The sequence below is a fragment of the Prionailurus bengalensis genome, chromosome D2 (genome assembly GCF_016509475.1).
Source record: "Prionailurus bengalensis isolate Pbe53 chromosome D2, Fcat_Pben_1.1_paternal_pri, whole genome shotgun sequence".
Classification (NCBI taxonomy): Eukaryota; Metazoa; Chordata; class Mammalia; order Carnivora; family Felidae; genus Prionailurus; species Prionailurus bengalensis.
In genome coordinates, this window is record NC_057351.1 from 28,845,310 (window position 1) to 28,865,729 (window position 20,420).

General features: G+C 34.1%; 1 protein-coding gene across 8 annotated transcripts in view; it reads right to left on the bottom strand.

Moving 5' to 3' along the window:
- HERC4 (HECT and RLD domain containing E3 ubiquitin protein ligase 4) overlaps nt 1-20,420 on the bottom strand; it is a 139,909-nt gene that overhangs the window by 93,152 nt on the left and 26,337 nt on the right. For 4 of the 8 annotated variants that reach the window (XM_043596456.1, XM_043596454.1, XM_043596455.1 and 1 more), the window contains 5 exons: nt 18,748-18,907; nt 17,968-18,009; nt 11,776-11,852; nt 8,601-8,822; nt 6,885-6,976 (listed from right to left, as the gene is read on the bottom strand). In XM_043596456.1, the coding sequence (XP_043452391.1) occupies nt 6,885-6,976; nt 8,601-8,822; nt 11,776-11,852; nt 17,968-18,009; nt 18,748-18,907 (593 nt within the window). Of the gene's footprint in view, nt 1-6,884; nt 6,977-8,600; nt 8,823-11,775; nt 11,853-12,736; nt 12,809-17,967; nt 18,010-18,747; nt 18,908-20,420 lie in introns of all 8 variants that reach the window. The other 4 variants (XM_043596458.1, XM_043596457.1, XM_043596459.1 and 1 more) reach the window with 2 other exon arrangements.

The following is a 20,420-nucleotide window of genomic DNA, read 5'->3' on the forward strand; positions in this document are numbered from 1 at the left end:
CTTAACATCCTCACCAATACTTGTCCTTTGGTTTTTGATAAGAGTAACCCTAACAGGTGTGAGGTGTTATCTCATTGTGGTTTTGATTTGCATTTCTCTGATGATTGTGATGTTAACATTAAGCACCTTTTCTTGTACCTGTTTGGCTATTTGTGTGTGTGTGTGTATTTTTTTTTAAGTTTATTTATTTTGAGACAAAGGAAAGAGCGTGTGCACGAGCAGGGGAAGGGCAGAGAAAGAGGGAAAGAGAGAGAATCCCATGCAGGCTCCACACTGTCAGCACAGAGCCAGACAAGGGACCCAATCCCACAAACTGTGAGATTATTAACCTGAGCCGAAATCAAGAGCTGGCAGGTAAACCTACTGAACCATCCAGATATCCTTTGTATATATTTTTTGGAAAAGTATCTATTCAGCTCCTTTGTTCGTTTTTAAAATAGACTATTTGTGGGGCGCCTGGGTGGCGTAGTCGGGTAAGCGTCCGACTTCAGCCAGGTCACGATCTCGCGGTCCATGAGTTCGAGCCCCGCGTCAGGCTCTGGGCTGATGGCTCAGAGCCTGGAGCCTGTTTCCGATTCTGTGTCTCCCTCTCTCTCTGCCCCTCCCCCGTTCATGCTCTGTCTCTCTCTGTCCCAAAAATAAATAAACGTTGAAAAAAAATTTTTTCTAAAAAAATAAAAAATAATAAATAAAATAAAATAAAAATAAAAAAAATAAAATAAAATAGACTATTTGTTTTTTAGCCATTTAGTTATAGGAGTTCCTTTTATATTTTGAATATTACCCCCTTGTCAGATAAATGGTCTGCTAATATTTTCTCTCGTTTCATAGACTGCCTTTTCACTTCAGTGGTGTCCTCTGTGGAGCCGAAACTTTTTTAGTTTGTAGTCCCACCTATTTATTTTTGCTATTGTTGCTTGTGTTTTGACCAATGTCAAAGGGTTTTTCATCCCATGTTTTCTTTTACAAGTTTTAGTTTCAGGTCTTAATAGATCTTTAATCCACTTTGAGTTGTTTTATGAGTGGTAAAAACAGACGTCCAATTTCATTTTTTTACATATGGATAATTTTCCAGCACCATTTACTGAAGAAGCCAACCTGTCCCACTGTGTGTTGTTGGTCCCTTGTCAATGATTAGTTAACTATATATATGTGGTTTTATTTCTGGGCTATCTGTTTGATTGGTCTATGTGTCTGTTTTTATAAAGTTGTATACTGTTTTGATCACTACAGTTGAAATCAGGAAGGACAATGCTCGAGCTTTGCTGTTCTTTCTCCAGATTGCTTTGGCTATTCCTGGTCTTTTTTGGTCCCGTATGAATTTCAAGATTGCCTGCTCTACTTCTATGAAAAATGCCATTGGACTTTTGATAGGGGTTACTCTGAATCTGTAGGTCAATTTCAGTAGTTTGGACATTTTAACAATATTAATTCTTCTAATCTAAGAACATGTGGTATCTATTTATCTTATGTCTTCAATTTCTTTCACTGATGTCATATATAGTTTTCAGTATACAGGTCTTTCACTCTTTGGTTAAATTTATCCCCCCCCCCTTTTTTTTTAATGTTTATTTTTGAGAGAGAGAGACAGAGAGACAGAGCACAAGTGGGAGAGGAGCAAAGGGAGAGGAAGACACAGAATCCAAAGCAGGTTCCAGGTTCCGAGCTGTCAGCACAAAGTTCGGCACAGGGCTTGAACTCACTAACTTTGAGACCATGACCTGAGTTGAAGTTGGATGCTTTAACTGACTTAGCCACCCAGGCACCCCACATTCCAAAGTATTTTATTGTTTTTAATGATATTGTACATGGGAATGCTTTCTTAATTTTTCTTTCAGAGTTTGTTCTTAGCGTATAGAGATGCAATTGATTTTTGTATGTTGACTTTGTTTCCTGCAACGTTACTGAATTCATGTATTAGTTCAAATAGACTTTTGGGGGGCGCCTGGGTGGCTCAGTCGGTTAAGCGTCCGACTTCAGCCCGGGTCACGATCTCGCGGTCTGTGAGTTCGAGCCCCGCGTCAGGCTCTGGGCTGATGGCTCAGAGCCTGGAGCCTGTTTCCGATTCTGTGTCTCCCTCTCTCTCTGCCCCTCCCCCATTCATGCTCTGTCTCTCTCTGTCTCAAAAATAAATAAACCTTAAAAAAAATTTTTTTTCAAATAGACTTTTGGTAGAGTCTTTAGGGTTCTCTATATATATGTCATGTGCAAACAGAGACAATTTTACTTTTTCCTCTCTAGTTTGAGAACCTCATTTCTTTCTTTACTAAAACTGCTTTGGCTAGGATTCAGTACTAGAGTAGAAGTGACAAAGGTAGGCATCTTCTATCTTATTCTTGATCTTACAGGAAAAACTTTCACCTTTTCACCACTAAATATGTTTGCTGTGGGCTTGTTATTTATGGTCTTTATTATGTTGAGGTATATTCCTTCTATACTGAGAATTTTTATCATGAAAAGATGTTGAATTTTGCCAAATGATTTTCCTACATCAGGATGTTTATATGACTTTTAATCTTCATTCTATTAATGTGGTGTTGACTGGTTTGCAGATGTTGAAACATTTTTGCATCCCAGGGATAAATCCCACTTGATCATGGTATATGATCATTTTCATGTGCTGTTAAATTTGGTTTGCTCATATTTTGTTGAGTTTTACACCTATGTCTGTTAGGGATAAGTAGCCTGTAATTTTATTGTCTTATGTTGTCTTTGTGTGGCTTTGGTATTAACATAATGGTGGCCTCATAAAATGCATTTAAAAATGTCTATTTTTTCAAAGAGTTTGAGATGGACTGGCAGTAATTATTAAATGGTAAAATTCACCAGTGAAGTCATCTAATCCTGGGTTTTTCTTTGTTGGGAGATTTCTGATTAATGATTCACTCCCCTTACCTGTTAAAAGTCTGTTTAGATTTTTCTATTTCTTCATGATTCACTCTTGGTAGTTTGAGTGTTTCCAAGAATTTATCCATTTCATTTATGTTATCTAATTTGTTGGCATATAATTGTTCATAGTTTCTTATAGTCCTTTTATTTGTGAAGTATGGGTTGTAATGTCTCTTCATTTCTGACAGTGTTTAATCTATCTAAACATCTATCGATTACTTTTTTTAACTTTTCAGGAAAAGAGTTCTTAGTTTTGGTTATCTTTACTGGTTTTTTTAGTCTTTATTTCTGCTCTGACCTGTTATTTTCTTCCTTCTGCTAACTTTGCTTTCCCTGCCCTCCCCCCACCTCCACCAGTTCCTTGAAGTATAAATGCTGTTTTGAGATCTTTCTTTTTCTTAATGTAGCTGTTTATGTTATAAACACTTTACTGGATTTATGGTGACATAGCTTATTTTTATCTATCTCCCTCAGAGCTGTTTTTGCTGCATCCCATAAGTTTTGGTATGTTGTTTCCATTTTCACTTGTCTCAAGATATTTTACTTCCCTTTTATTTATTTTTCGACCTAGTGACCGTTCAGGAGTGTGCTAATTTCCACATACCTGCAAATGTTCTAGCTCTCCTCCCGTTATTGACTCATACCATTTCATACCATTGTGGCTGAAAAAGATACTCAATATCGTTTCAATTCTTTTTAAATTTGTTAAGACTTGTTTTGTGATCTAACATACGATCTCTCCTGCAGAATATTCTATTGTGCACTTCAGAAGAATGTGTATTCTGCTGCTGTTGGATGGGGTGCTCTGTATGTTAGTGCATTTGGTATAAGTGTAATACAAGTCCAATATTTCCTTATTGACTTTCTGTATGGATGACCTACCTATTGTTGAAAGTAGAGTGTTAGAGTCCCCTACTATTACTACTGTTTATTTCTTCCTCTAGCTCTGTTAATATTTGCATAATATTATTTAGGTGCTTTTGTATTGGGTGCATACATGGGTACAGTTGTTATATCCTCTTCAAGAATTGACCTCTTCAATTTTAATTACTATCTGATACTGATGCCATGTTTAAGTTTTCCTGATTATTTTATTTCATCACGACAAAGCACATGTCTGGTTGATAATGTTAAAAAGAAGCAAGTTAACAAGTTTCACAGCCTAATCCATCCACATTAAGTTTAATGTTTTGATCTTTGCCTCAATTCATTATTAGGGAGTATAAAATGGAAATTTTCTAATCTTATTATTTCTCTTAGATTAGTTGGAATTCTTCTATAGAGAACTTAATTCACCAACTATTAAGTTATTCTGAAATACAATCTGCAAATAGGAAGCAAGAAAAATGTTTCCTTCTTATTTATGAATTTTTAGAAAAATGAGTTGTCCTAGCAACTTTCAAAGATAAGCAATGAAGTTTGCTTTATATTGATTTGAAGAAGAGTATTATAATGAAGTCATGAATTTTTACATATTTGGTATGTTTCCATGTATTGCCATTGTTACTTCTTTTTGTGAAAAACTCCTTGATGTTGTCCCACAGACATGACCTTAGTAGTCTCCTTTTTTGTAACACATAATACCCAAAGCTATTCTCACACTTTTTTGTTTTGTTCTGTTTTGCCCCAGATATGAAATCAGACTCTTCTCTAAGAAGCTCTGGTTATTTTTTATATTGAGTCTACTAAATCAAGTGATGCTCACTGCTTCCACATTGTACATGGCTAATTACTTCTAGGACCATTCAGTGGTCATGGAAGAAAAAAAAAATTTTTTACAAGAAAAAGAGTAAGACTTCCTACTAACACTTCTGATTAAAAGTAAAGATCACAATGGGTGCCTGGGTGGCTCAGTTGGTTAAGCATCCAACTCTAGATTTTGGCTCAGGTCATGATCTCAAGGTTTTGTGAGTTTGAGCCCTACATCAGTCTCTGCACTGACCCTAAAGAACCTGTTTGGGATTCTCTCTCGCTCTCTGTCTCTCTTTGCCCCTACCCAGCGCATGCTTTCTCTCTCAAAATAAATAAACTGTAAAAAATAAAAATAAAAAAATAAAAAAATAATTTTTTAAAATAAATAAAAGTAAAAATCAGGAGATTTTAATTTAATTATTATTGTTTTATGTTTCTTTTGTCTTAAGCTGAAAACCATAGTTTCCAGTAACAGTAAAGTACTTATTTGCTTTTTCTTATCCTGTATGTAATATATTGAAAATAATACTATCAATTTTACTACTAACAGGAAGACTACAGAATGCAGTTTAAAATTTTTGTGGCAATTCGGTTTATTGTGCAAAGCCCAATGTGGGGCTGGAACTCATGAACTGTGAGATCATGACCTGAGCCAAAATCAGATGCTTAACCAGCTGAACCACCCAGGTACCCCTGATTTGCATAACGAATTGGTAAATTAACCTAAAAAAAGTTGACATCTTTATGATAGTGTGTTCATACCCATTAACATACCTTTCTTTACATTATTTATTATGTTTTTAAAAGTCTGTTTAAATTTTTCCTGATGTTGTTTTCCTAATACAGGTTTTGCACAAGAAAACTGCTTTGTCCTAAATTAGCAATCCTAATTTATTTGCAAGAAATTCTTCCAGAAAAACAAAAGATACATGGATATGGAACTATATTCAACTTAAATCAAGGGAAATAAAATATTTTCCTATTGGGATATTTAAAACTATCTGATTTTGTTAAAAATAATATTCCCCCAAAATTCCAGTGAACAAGTATCACCAGCTACTCTCTTGAGAGGAACACAGAAGACTGGGATTTAAAAAAAACTCAATAGCTATAAACAGTTACATATCCTAAGAAAATAAGATAAGTGGTTATTTGAAGGGCTGAATTTGATAAAACATTAACGTTGTGAGCCTTCCCACCACAAAGTTAACACCAAGGAATAATACACAAAATATTTTTTTACGCTAGTATTTCAACATAGACTTATTTAAAAAAAACAAAAAAAAACTAAAAACATAGACTTATTTCTTCTAAATACCTACGACAGAAGAGAACTAGAATTTAGAACATGCCAACATGATTTAATAAGACTTTAGTGATTACATCTGTAACTTGATAAAAATCAATAAAATACAATAAGATTGGCAGATAAGTAAAATTTCCTTACTAAAAGGCAAGTACAGTAATATAAAAATTTTAAAAATCAACTTTTATAATTAGTCATATTTTTAAAAGTACTAAATATACTATACTTGAGAACTAAGAAAAATTCTTATCAAAAAAAAAAAAAAATCCCAATGTGGGTGTGTAGAATTTTGTGTGTGTAGAAGTCTGATTAGAAGTTAACTTTTTCTTGCAAATTTATGTACTATGCAAATTGAAGATAAAGCAAACACATTCATTTCTAATTCAGCCAATAAAAAATGTGCCAATAATATTCCTGGTAAAGGTTAATCTAAGGTTTTTATTTTCATTTTCCTTCCAATCACTAGAGAACTACATAGTAATGATAATGTAATGGCACATACCCAAGAAAAGACAGAGTTAAAACCATTAATGAGACTGTGATGAAAGCTCATTATAACTGCATAATTCTTGGCCTATGGATAATAGATTCATTCTCCTCTATTACTTGTTATATGGTATTTATAAACCCAATGAGAGTTAAATTAAAATGAGGCAGTTACACAATATAAACGGGATTGATACACATAGCATGGCAAGTATGACAAACTAAAAGGGAACTTTTTCATTCAAAATATTCCTAAAGCAGTATTACACATGAACTTGAGAAATTCAACAAAATGTATTATCACATTTAACAGATCATAATTCACATTACATAACCTGAAACAAAGTTGAAAATTAAGGTAAATTGTTTTTGACAATAATTTAGTGCTTTTTTCAAGATTATTTTTTAGACATTAATACTCAAGTTCTAAAGTAAGTATCATGAAAACATTCACTAATTATAAAATAACTACCATGAATAATAATAAAGAAGTTTTATGGGAGTACAATACCTTGGTTAGTGCAGCAGTATGATCTTCTCCACAACAAATATAAACTATTTTCTGAGTTCTTAGTGACTTTAGTAAATTAGGAACATACCTATCTGAAAATTCCAACAAGAAATGTTAATGGTATTCTTAAATTAAAACTCTTCTAAAATGTGTTTCCTTTACAGCTTCCCAAGCTCAGTAGACAGAGGCAAATAATTTTTAACTGTAAGTCAATGATTTTGTAGTACAAGCCAAATTAACTGGGTTCCCAGATCTTTTTTTTTTTTTTAATTTTTTTTTTCAACCTTTATTTATTTTTGGGACAGAGAGAGACAGAGCATGAACGGGGGAGGGGCAGAGAGAGAGGGAGACACAGAATCGGAAACAGGCTCCAGGCTCTGAGCCATCAGCCCAGAGCCCGACGCGGGGCTCGAACTCCCGGACCGCGAGATCGTGACCTGGCTGAAGTCGGACGCTTAACTGACTGCGCCACCCAGGCGCCCCCCAGATCTTTTTAAAGGAGGGTTCTAAAGAGTAATTTAAGTGTTAAAGTGCCCTAACACCAATCTACACAGAACTAGAAATCAAGGAATTTCAAAACTATCTGTTTCCAATACACACACATCATTCTTTGTATTTACCTCATGATAATTAAGCTCACAGGATTCTATTTAAATGCATGAAAATTATACTTCCTGATACTTTGTACCAGAAAAAAAAATGTCCTAATCTGACATATTTTTCTTATGCACAATAAAATATTTTAAAATTCTGAGTGTTATTTGCTTATCATTACCAGTTGCTAGTTACTAGACCAACAACTCACTTTTGTCCACTTAAATAATGACAATTATGTTGAGCTTGATGAAATTAGTTTTTGTATTTCAAATATTGGCATTGAACTTATGCAGTTATGAAAAATCAGTTCCAAGATCCTAACTTGTTTCAAGTAATTATAATTTTTTAAAATTCAAATTGTTTATTTTCAAGACTCCAGAATCCATGTTAAAAGTGAAGCCCAAGATAAAGATTTAATGACTCAGATTATTTAAATACTTCCTTGAAAAACTCAAATAGATTAACACTCCATGTTACTTTCCAGAATAATTTTACAACTTCTTTCCACCAATGATGGCCAGTAATGTGATTTCCAATTTGCAGTAATGTTTTTCACAACTTTCTTTTAATGAACATCTAAAAACAAAGATTTTTATCCTGATATACTTTCTAGAGTTTATTTTGCAATAAGATGGTATTTTCTGGCCTTTCCACAATCCCTTAAAAAATATTACCAAATGGAATTTTTAAATAAATCTTTAAGACAGATACCATATGTTTTCACTCTTATGTGGATCCTGAGAAACTTAACAGAAACCCATGGGGGAGGGGAAGGAAAAAAAAAAAAAAAAAAGAGGTTCGAGTGGGAGAGAGCCAAAATATAAGAGACTCTTAAAAACTGAGAACAAACTGAGGGGGTGGGAGGGAGGGAGGGGAGGGTGGGTGATGGGTACTGAGGAGGGCACCTTTTGGGATGAGCACTGGGTGTTGTATGGAAACCAATTTGACAATAAATTTCATATATTGAATAAATAAATAAATAAATAAATAAATCTTTTATCCCCTACTCCGTATCAGGAAAGATTTGGGTACATTTTTTCCTGACATTAAGAATCATTGATCCATCTCAAAAGATCATCTCTTTTTAAGTACATTTATCTATAAATAATGAAAACCTACCATTTTCATCATTAAGACCTAGTTGACCAAATTTGTTGCGTCCCCATCCAAAAATAGCTCCAGAAAGGGTGAGTACAAAACTATGGGCTCCTCCCGCGGCAACTTGCATGAAAGGGATTCCAAGCAAAGACTTGATCAGCTGTGGTGAGGCTTGCTTTTTACAGTCAATGCCTAAACCCAATTGGCCATATTTATTTTGTCCCCAACAGAAGACTTCACTTGCTGTAAAACAGAAATTATAAAATTAACTATTTTTCACATACATACAAAATTTCATTTGAAGATCATCAGTTATTTTGAGACATTCTCCCTCTCATCAAATAGAAATACATATTCCCCTTTTATATGGAAACATGTAAGAACATTCTGTATTGGTATACTTACAGTTTGACCAACTTTATTAATAAATGGGTAAGTCACATAACTGAGGGTAGTCTAGTCTCATTTCCTTACATTCCTTATGATAGAACCATCTCTTTTTAATATTTCTCAAGTCTCACTTTTATTCTTTGGTTTATCCCAAGAGGCACTCAACCAACTCTTCAGTTATTATACGCTGATCACATTCAAAATTTTATCACTAGACCAGACCTCTCTTATAAGCAATAAACCCATGTATCCAATGCTTATGTGATATCTACACTTGGATATTACAAAGGCACCTCCAGCTCAGTGTGTTCCAAACAATTTATGAACCCCCTCCACCTCCCATATCTGGACCTATTCCCAGTGTTCTCTATCTCAGTATGTGATATTATAACTGACTCAGTAACACAACCCATAAACATAGAGAGTCATCCTTAACTCTTCTCTTACCTTATACACAGATTTTTATCAATCTATCACATACCACCACAGTTTTCCTACTAAAGAAAAATATGGCACATAGATCCACTCCTCACCATCTCACCTGATTCTCTCTACTTGTCACTTTTGCTCCCCCAACTGCCACCCTATTTTGCAACTTTAGACATCTTTTTATTTATTCTTATTAAGTGGCACTAATAATTGTTTTCAAAATTCACATGATAAAATAGTATACACTTAAAAATAAGTTTCCCTCTAAAAATTAGACCCCCAGGTCCTCTCCCAAGAGACAACCACTCTTACCAATTACTGGTATGTACTTCCAGAAATATTCTATGCACATACTAGCAGACATCTGTATATATACATAGAGGTATTATTAAAATATAGATTTGATAATGTTGCTCACCTGAAAAAAATATAGCAGTGCCTTCCCACTGGTACTGGGATAAGCACTTTTAACAACGTTAAAAGTAATGTTCTACATAATCTACCTGTTTCCAAGCTCCTTTCATATCAGTCTCTTCCCTCACTCACTCTACTCTACTGATACGCATCTTCCTTTACATTCTCCAATGCTCACTTCTCACACACTTACAGTTCTCTCCGTGTAGACCTTCCCCTCATCTTTGTCTAGTTCACTTCAACTCTCTCCCAGAAGGAAGCAGGTTTCCCTGGTGGCCCATATTAAGTTCAGTCCCCTGCTATATGTTTTAAATAATCCTAAACTTTTTTCTTTACAGTCCCTTTTCACAGTACATAATTATATTGTAATTTATATGAATATGACCATACCATTAATTACCAGCTAGTAGTGTACTTCTTACCCCTACACATTGTACACTCTAAAGTGCCTAGTTCATAATGAGTGATCAAAAAAATCATTAAAAGAGTAAAATACTGCTAAAGCCATGAAGCTGAACAAGGCAAAAGAATCCCTGTAAGTTAAGGCAGAAAACCGCCCTCCTCATCAGTAAAACCTTTGGGTTTAAATTTATTTGGGATCTACCTACCAAAATATCAAAAGAAGAGCTGACAAAATAACAACAAAGAATACAGAGATGCCAGCTTCCCCACTGCCTACAGAAATGCAAATGCCTTAATACTGGCATTTAAGGCCTTTGTAACACATTACCTCAACTGAAGTATCAGTATGTCTCTCATGTTCTCACAATACCCACATAAAACTATATGCTGATACTCAAATACACAAAATACTTTTCCTGATTTTATGCCTGATTTTTTCCCTGATTTACTGGTACTACCTCTTTAACCAATCCTCAACACTTCCTCTAGCTACTTCTCAACATTTCTCTAATTCTGAATAAATTTTGTTCATCGTTTAAGACTTGTATCAAATACTAAGTCTCTTATTGTTAACAAGTCTCTTATTGATTTGAACAAATTACTTTTTTCTTCATTCACATAGCATTTTACTTCGACCTTGACCAAAATAGTACAGTTTTTTTCTGCCTCAAACTAGTTATTTATTTGTATATCTGCTCCCTCCACTACATGTTATGATCCCTAAAATAATTCGTTCTGCTGGTCACTTTGGCTCCTCTCACTGCCACCCTATGCTGTCTGTAACTGTATTATCTTACCTGTATTTCCCCATAGCTCTAGCCTAGTGCTACATTCACAGTAGGCCTCACTAGACATTTAATGAATTAAGTAATAATAATAATGAAGCCACTGGAACTTACACTTTAAATGGTAAAGACCAACATAGTAACCCATGCCACAATCCTTAGCTGGCATATGAAGAAGTTAAATGAATAAGAAACAAATCCAAACAAAGCTAAGAGAATGCTTATAGCCTTCTTTGTTTCTGTTCATAAAAAGTCTAAGATCCTAAATGAGACTGAGCAAGTTATAACCTTCCCCATCTATGAAGGCTTAGCATTTAGCACACTATAGAACAATTAGACACAAAAATCAACTTCATGTCTATATACTAGCAATGATCTGGAAATGATACTGTTCACAATAAAAAAATGTCAAATATCTATGGAAAAATCTAATAGAAGATGTGTAAGACCTCTCCACAGAAAACAACAAAATACTATTGAGAAAAATTAAAAGGAGATTGAAATGAGGGACATAACATGTTCAAGAATTAAAAGATTCAATATTATAAGGATTTTCCTAAAACTGATTTACAGAAACAATTTAATCCCAATCAAAATCCCAGAATATGTGTGCCTGTGAAGACTGGCAAGCTAATTCTAAACTGTATATGGATATGAAAAAGATCAAAAAGAACCAGGACAATCCTGAATAAGAACAAAGTTGGAGGACTTTCTGCTCAATTCAAGTACCATGTAATAAAACTGTAAAAGGGCAAGAAAATGAAAACAATACTTACCTTTAGAAAGTGCAAGTGAATGATAGTAACCACAAGCAACCTGTACTATCTGGATATCTGACAAACTTTTAATATTTCTAGAAAATAAAAAAAGAGATCAAAATCAGTTAATTCCATTTAATAAATGGATCCTGAATACTATTTATTAATGCCATTTATTGATCACGTACTATGTGCAAGTAGTTTCCTACTGACCTAGTTATTTCATGGTATTTTTATACAAGTCAATGTACCCAACTATTTATGCTAACAACAGTAAACAAAATCTAGTGTGAAAAAATTAAGAGGTATAATAAGAAAACACTTTGAAAAAAGTATTTAAGCAAAGTAAACTAAGCTCACGCCTCAAGTATTCCTCAGTGTTTTTATAATTCAGATGTTTTATCAAAATTAAAAAAAAATCTTTAGCTTAAAGTGTGAAACCTGGCAATACATTTGTGAAACAAATGTACATGAACTAATTTGTCTAAAATTGGTGTTTGGCTTCATTTAATACATGTTGTCTATAAGGCTCCTTAAGAATCAACAGAGATTCCTATCATGCGGTGCTACCAATTCACAGATTATGAAACCTATTCCTTTTGAGCTATCCTTTACCTCTGCATCTAAATCAGTGATACTGAACAATTTTTTAGTAGAGAAATTTACTCATATTTATTATGATCACTGATACGTTCAGTCCTATTTCTACCATCTTGCATTTTTTCTTTATATTTTTATAGTTTCTTCCCCCTGAGCCCAATTTCTGAATTTTTCCTTAAATGTAACATAATCCTAAAGCTAATTTTTAAACCATTACAAAAATCAAGGAACTTTTTGCATTAATCATCCCAGGTGTTTTTTATGCATTTCCCCTTCTCCTGGTCATTCTGTTTTTCCTGAATGAATGTTTTCAAGATAGAAAGGGGGAAGGAAACATAATATGTTTCTTATTTCCCTTTACCTGATACTGCCACCTGACCTGATTCTGCCATATGAGAGTCCGGAGCAAGTTCTGACCAGAGTGTCGATACCCATGATTTTCGGGAGGCAGCTTCAGCAAATCAAATTTTGAGCAGGAGAAAGGAGAGTTACTCTAATTCCATATTGTTGTACAAAAAATATTTTTATTTAGTGGATATATGTTCTTAACTACAAAACCTGAGGGCTGCACTGCTCTAAACTAGCAAAATCCAGCAGGTTAGCAGGATCCAATGCACCTTCAGATTTTCAAATGTAGCAAAATGCCATTTTTCTGCAATTAGCAAAATCAAACACTAGCAATGCAAAAACAGAAATAAAAAAATAAATGGATTTGTGCAACTGTGCTGAAGTTATTGAACATTCACTTTTACTGTTTTTGAATATCAGGCACATGATACACTGACCAGTGAACTATATTAAGTATTTTTTAAAATGTATTAACTGTTTTTACAAACCTGTTCCAGGTACCGAGTCCAAATAAAATATTTCAAATATTACACTCTCATAGCACCTTGTTTTCTTCCTTCACAGCATTTATCACGGTTAATTACTAGTGTACTTATTCATTTAATTATTACTAGTGTACTCTGCTAAACAATAAGCTCTGTAAAGGCAAATTATGTGTCTTATATCCATAGAATTCCCAGCGCTTACCACAGTGCCTGGCAAAAAGTATGTAATGAATACACTGATAAAAAATAAATGAGTTTGCAAAGTCTTTGAGGCTGTTGTAGTAAACCATTCATAAAGTCTGCCCCCGAACTTCTAAATTTGCATAGCAATTTACACTTGGGTGACTTCCGCATTTCCAAAATTATTATAAGGCTTGGTATACAACATAAATGTTAATTTCTTTGGCCATGTCTGCAACAGTGACAAGGAAAGATACTGTACTGCGGCATTATTGTTTATGGGGTGCCTGGATGACTCAGTTAAGCATCCAATTTCAGCTCAGGTCATGATCTCAAGATTCGTGAGTTCGAGCCCCACATGGGGCTCTCTGCTGTCAGCACAGGAGCCCACTTTGGATCCTCTGTCTCCCTCTCTCCTCCTCTCCTGCACTCACTCACTCTCTCAAAAATAAACATTAAAGGGGCGCCTGAGTGGCTCAGTTGGCTGAGCGTCCAACTTCAGCTCAGGTCATGATCTCACAGTTTGTGGGTTTGAGCCCCACATCAGGCTCTGTGCTGACCTCTTGTTCAGAGCCTGGAGCCTGCTGCAGATTCTGTGTCTCCTTCTCTCTCTGCCCCTGCCCCACTCACACTTTGTCTCACTCTGTTTCTCAAAAATAAATAAATGTAAAAAAAATTTTTTTTTTAAACAGAAAAGAAACATTAAAAAAAAATTTACGCTAACAATCAACCTAGCTCTACCATTAAAAAATACTTTTTCTGGGGCGCCTAGGTGGCTCAGTCGGTTAAGCGGCCGACTTCGGCTCAGGTCATGATCTCACAGTCTCTGAGTTCGAGCCCTGCGTCGGGCTCTGTGCTGACAGCTCAGAGCCTGGAGCCTGTTTCAGATTCTGTGTCTCCCTCTCTCTGACCCTCCCCCATTCATGCTGTCTCTCTCTGTCTCAAAAATAAACGTTCAAAAAAAAAATTTTTTTTTAATACTTTTTCTTTTTAATCTAAAATTTAAATGTTTAAAATTGACTGAAATAAAGAAAATAAATTTTACTTTTGACCAAGCTGATAAGTCAAACATCTTTAATTAGTTTCTATAATCCAGAAACTGTTTTCACAAGGATCATATTATACCACCCTGTCATACTTCTTATTGCATATGTCCAAGAAACAGAACTTTTAAAAATACACTACAACTTTATGGCCTACAACTATGTTTCTAAAGGTTGTGTGGAAAAATATGTATTTCCACTCATACCAAACTAACAGATACTAAAATTAGGCTTAAAACGTTTTTTTAAAGGCAATAACATATATCCTACATAAAAAAAAAAATAACTAGGCAGAAATCAGAGACCAGCATTGGTATTGAAGAATTTTAGTCTTTCCCCAAGAAGTAGTGATTTCAAAACAAGATAAAATTAGAAGTAGGAAAAGATCATTGAAGTCGTATAAATTTCAAATGTAATCTATTATTAATTTTACATTCTTTCATCTTAAAGTGTTGCTTTATTTAAATATTCTTATCTACTAGCATAAAAGTGGATTTTGTTCTCAAGGAAGTACAGCCTAATGTGAATCATCATTTTTCTGATCATTCTTATAAAAATTACAAACACTAATTTTGGGGGTGCCTGGGTGGCTCAGTCGGTTAAGCGTCCGACTTCGGCTCAGGTCATGATCTCACGGTCCGTGAGTTCGAGCCCTGCGTCAGGCTCTGTGCTGACAGCTCAGAGCCTGGAGCCTGCTTCCAATTCTGTGTCTCCCTCTCTCTCTGACCCTCCCCCATTCATGCTCTCTCTGTCTCAAAAATAAATAAACATTAAAAAAAATTTTTTTAAATTATAAACACTAATTTTTAAAAATCTATTTACATACAGTTTTCACCGATCTTCTATACGTTTTATTCAAGATGAATGAGAAATTTATGAAGCTGGCTGATACCTCTAAGCACACAGAAAAGGCCTTGCAGCTAAAAATGATTTGGCTCCCAGAAAAAATAAAAAAAATAAAATAAAAATGATTTGGTATCAAAATTTAAAGAGAAAAAAAAAATCACTGGCAGTCTTTCACAAAAATGTATTTCTACTATGTCGTATATTGCTTTAATTTCAAACCTATTTATGACAAAAATGAAACTGTTCTTAAGAGTAAAGTTGTTGTGATATAAAGATGAAGTAAGTTGTGTCAGGATGTCATCATCTCATCTGCTCTGGATGAACTCAGTGGCTTAGCTACTGAGAGGCCAGCCCCACTGGGGGCTTATCAAGAAAAACTATAGCAAGAGAACATTTAGACTATAAATACTGAGAGTTTGTGAGGATTATTGCAGAGTCTTAGGTCTTGGCAAGGCTACTCTTTGCTGATCTAAGCAGTTCTCCAAGGACCTTAGAGCAATTAGCTCCAGCCATAGTAAAGGAGACTTTCTTTTTAGTTTATTTATTTATTTGAGAGAGAGAGACCGAACATGAGCAGGGAGAGGCACTGAGAGAGGGAGGGAGAGAGAGGGAGAGAGAGAATCCCAAGCAGGCTCCATCCACACTGTCAGTGCAGAGCCCAATGCAGGCCTTGAACCCATGAACTGGGAGATCATGACCTGAGTTGGAACCAAGAGCCAGATGCTTAACTGACTGAGCCACCCAGGCGCCCCCATAGTAAAGGAGACTTTTTAAACCTCAGTGGTAAAAAAAAACCAAGCAGCATCCCTGGGAAAAAGATCCCCTCACCCATCAACACATGCTAGGTGCATCCTTCCCTAGCAAAGTGCTCTAAAACAGGACTTTTATATTTGTGCTGGCAGGAGGACATCAGCTCTCAGTTGGCTAAGTCATCTCTCCCTAGTACCAAGTCATATGAATGTATATCTCAGCTAAATTTGATCTTTATTACTATCATCTCCTCTTGCTTGAAACAATAGTGTGATTTACCTATCACTGGTTTGGAGTATGTTATTTATTCACTGGCTTAATAACAGACATTATCCCATATGCTACTGGCTTGTGAAATTCCTGCAGTAAACCTGTGATAAATAGATTGCTGGCAAAGACAAACTCAGCTTCTGAGCATGAATTGCCTCAAAACAAAATATTGCCCTTTAACACACGAAAATATCAGTAAAAATATGTATATATCATAACAAATCAGATCAGTCCGTTGAAAACTGAGTAGGTTGAACAGGAAAAATGCCTTAACACAGAGCTTAAAGTTAATACACATATTTAGCAAATACAAAAACATACAAGTTTAAACCAAACGACTCACAAAAGATCTCTTTCAGGTCCCTATCCAGGTTCATAAAATAATAAAGTCACAAATACATAATTTATTATAGGGCATTGTTCAAATAAACTCATATAATAAACTATTCTATATTTAATTACCTTTATTTCCATTTAATAAGAATCTACGGATTACTGACTGAAATCCCCTATACAAGAAGTGAACAGCAACAAAAATATAAGTATGATTTTAAGAAACCAGTAAACATAAAAGAGATTAGAAAGTTTGGACCTAAATCTTGGTTTTGAGAATGTTGACTTAGACGATCAAACATGTAAGTCCCTTTTCAATCCTAAATACACACAACTTAAAATCTTAAGTTAAAAATCCCATTCTACAACAATTATTTATGGAGGGAATAAAAGCAGTAGAGGATATGACAAACGTGAGGTCACTATGTTTCTATGAATGCTTTGTATTATTACCTAGCCAATAGCCATTTGGTTGCAAATTACCATTTTCTGGAATAAATCTAAGTTGAAATGACTAAAAGAATTCAATTTATTTAGCTTAAGGAAAAAAAAAAGCTTCTCCAAAGAGCACTATCATTAAGAGATATTAAAAGCATAATGAAAGTTGTGTTTGTTATTTAATTGTTAAAACAGAAGAAATAAAGGGAGGAGCACCTGGGTAGCTCAGTTGGTTAAGCATGAGATTTCAACTCAGGTCATGATCTCCCAATTTGTGGTTTGTGAGTTCGGGCCCTGTGTTGGCTCTGTGCTGACAGCTCAGAGCCTGGGGACTGCTTCAGATTCTGTGTCTCCCTCTCTCTCTGACCCTCCCCCCATCTCTCTCTCAAAAATAAACAAATATTAAAAGAAGAAGAAGAAGAAGACAAAAAAGAAGAAGGGAAAAATAATAATAATAGGGAAGAAATTGGGGGAGTTTTATGGAATTTAGTTACAAGGTAAATCAAGAAAACATGTGAATATGATGTATCCAAAAGTCTCAAAGGAAAGTTCACTACTAGAACAATTATAAAATGTTAAAGACCAAAAAATAAAAAAATTAAAAACCCACTTTTAATAAATTAGAACAAACCAAATATTTTAAATACTTTTAGGTTTTTCAATAAACATATACACATAAGGGATTATAGGCTTACTGAAGGAACTAGCTACCTTTCCTACTTAAAAAAAAACTCATTTCTAACAATAAGTTTCTGTTCTGAAATATATTAGTTCCCATGTTCCATTTTCTTATCCTAGTAAGTTATTTCTTACTCCTTAAACCAAAACAAACATTATCAATGTTAAATTCATAAACAAAATATCTAAATGTGTGTAAAATAACGCTACCTAGAATAAATCTAAAATTAGTTTAATACCTTGTTTCACTGGAGAGTTCTCTTTTGTCCCTATAACTATTACTAGGAAGAAAGAACAAGAGTTTAAGGATGCAAGAATTTGTATAATTTAAAAAACAAAGCGTGAGTTAATGTATTATTTATGTATTGAAAACAAATTGGATACTTTCTTTAAATCTCTGTATTTTTACCTAAACATGTTCATGCTCTTACAATGTTTAATTAAAACAATGGCTATGCCCTATGTAAACCTCTAAGAATACAACATTAATGAGGCATTTATTTTTTAACTTTGAAATAAACCTATGATGAATTAGTGGTTAACATAAGTTGTGGCCACTGCTTTGTAAAAAAGTGGAAAGTGACTGAATTCTTTATACTAAGCATGTGGGACTTCTATATTCAATAAAAACAATAAAGACTAAAAAAACAGGACAAAGAAACATGCAACCAACCAATATTTAATAAATATTTCAATAGCTGAGGTACTCAAGATGGTACAATCAGCAGTTTAAATTAGCTTAAACCACTTTAAAATTTTAGAAAGAAAGTATTTATAGTAAAGTACATATTCCTCATCTCTTTTCTTTACAAACATAAAAAATTTAGGGGAAAATGATGTAAAAAAATAGCACTTAGCCCAAATTATAGGCAAGAACCTACCTAGTAAACTCCTTAAGAACTCAAAAGGGAGAAATAATTAGATGTCAACTCTTACAGGCCCTCAGTAAACAGAATAATTTAGATAACAAATTTATTATAAAAGATTGTTAAAGACCTCTTTTTGGTCACCTTTGTTACCTGGGTACTCTGATACATTCCTCTGATCCTAGCAGGCCAAGCTGTCCATCAGAATCGAGACCCCAAGCATACACCTGGCCTTTGTCATTTAGTGCTAATGTATGAGCTTCTCCACATGAAACAGCTACGATATTTTGGGCATCCAGGGCAACAACCTGCTCTACAGAAATCAAGAAGAGAAATATTACATTCTAGTTTTGAACTACCAATGAGAATAAAACACAAGTCTTCATCTTGTACAAAAAAGCTTAAGAAAATGATAAAATACAGACTAAGTATAACACTAGTTATTCTGAAAAATTTAACAAGTATGTGCCACATAAAATTCTCATTGTGGTAAATACAGATATACATCCTAGGGTATAAGCAATTCAAAATATTAAGTGACTTGAACATTTTGGGGAAGAAGTTTAAGGTTTATAAAATTACTGAGAAAGTTACTCTTCATTCAAAGCCATTGCCAGTAACAGCTAAAAAGGGAATCATTTAAATATCCTGGACTATTTAATAATAAAATCATAATTGACATACACTACTGTGGAGTGATTCTGAAATTAATAAAATAATCTGAATTGGGAATTTCTGATAGAAAAGGACCTTCTTTACAGATCTCATAAATGATGCATCTACTAGGTATTCTGAGGAGGGACTTGAAAGGCAATGTAACCATAACAAATAGGTTTCAGTTTATGGACTGCCATTTTAACATCAAATATATAAAAATCCATATGTGGTTAAAATGTGCTCAAGTTTTAAACTAAAAATTAATTTAAGCATTGGTCCTTCATAAGACTGTCAGTAGCCACTGACAAACCAGTAAAGAAAGTGAAATTGTTTCCTTAGTCTCCTTAGGATGCATAATGTCTACCAGTTTTTTACTAGTACTATTACATGTGTTTTTAGGATGAACCTTTTTTTTTTTTTAGCTTAGTAATAAGAAAGATATAATTTTTGTCTTCAATAAACCTAAGCTTCATGTTGAAGAGTCGTTAACTGAACCAATCAGGGTTTCTTCTGAAGCACACTTTAGCTCAGTGTACAAAGCAACTGTTCAATAAAGAAACTAACTGCATCAAGAACATTTAAATTCCTACGTTTAGAGAAATTCAAATGTTTAGGATTACTACCCTGCCATTTTGGAGTGGGAGATTATATAGCCTCTAGAATCTTTACAACTCTAATGATATGTTATTTAAAGTACTTACCTTAAAGTACTGAGTTAATAACTCGTGAAGCTGGTGTATGTAGAAGTTCGTTATACTAACCTTTTGCTTTTTGTATATATTTTTGTGTATACGTTTTTATGAAATTATATTGTAGGAACATACAAAACAAGAAACAAAAGAACAAGATATAACACACTGTCTCCTACCTCCCACAAAAAAAAAAAAAAAAAATCAAGAAAAGGGCTTATAGGTATGACAGCATTTGTTTACATCAAAATATTATCACAAATCTTAATTATGAAGAAAGAAGTAAAATACTCAAAAGATCTGTTCTTTTTCAGAGGCCCCAGAAATAAGTCAATGTCACTCCAACACAATCCTCAAAGGAAGTACAATAAAGAGTAGAAAATGACAAGATGACAAGACAAATGAATAAGACCGGTTGGTTCAATAGCAAATGAAGAGTACTAAATAGACAGCAGTGGCTGTAAAATCAAAGGCATAAAA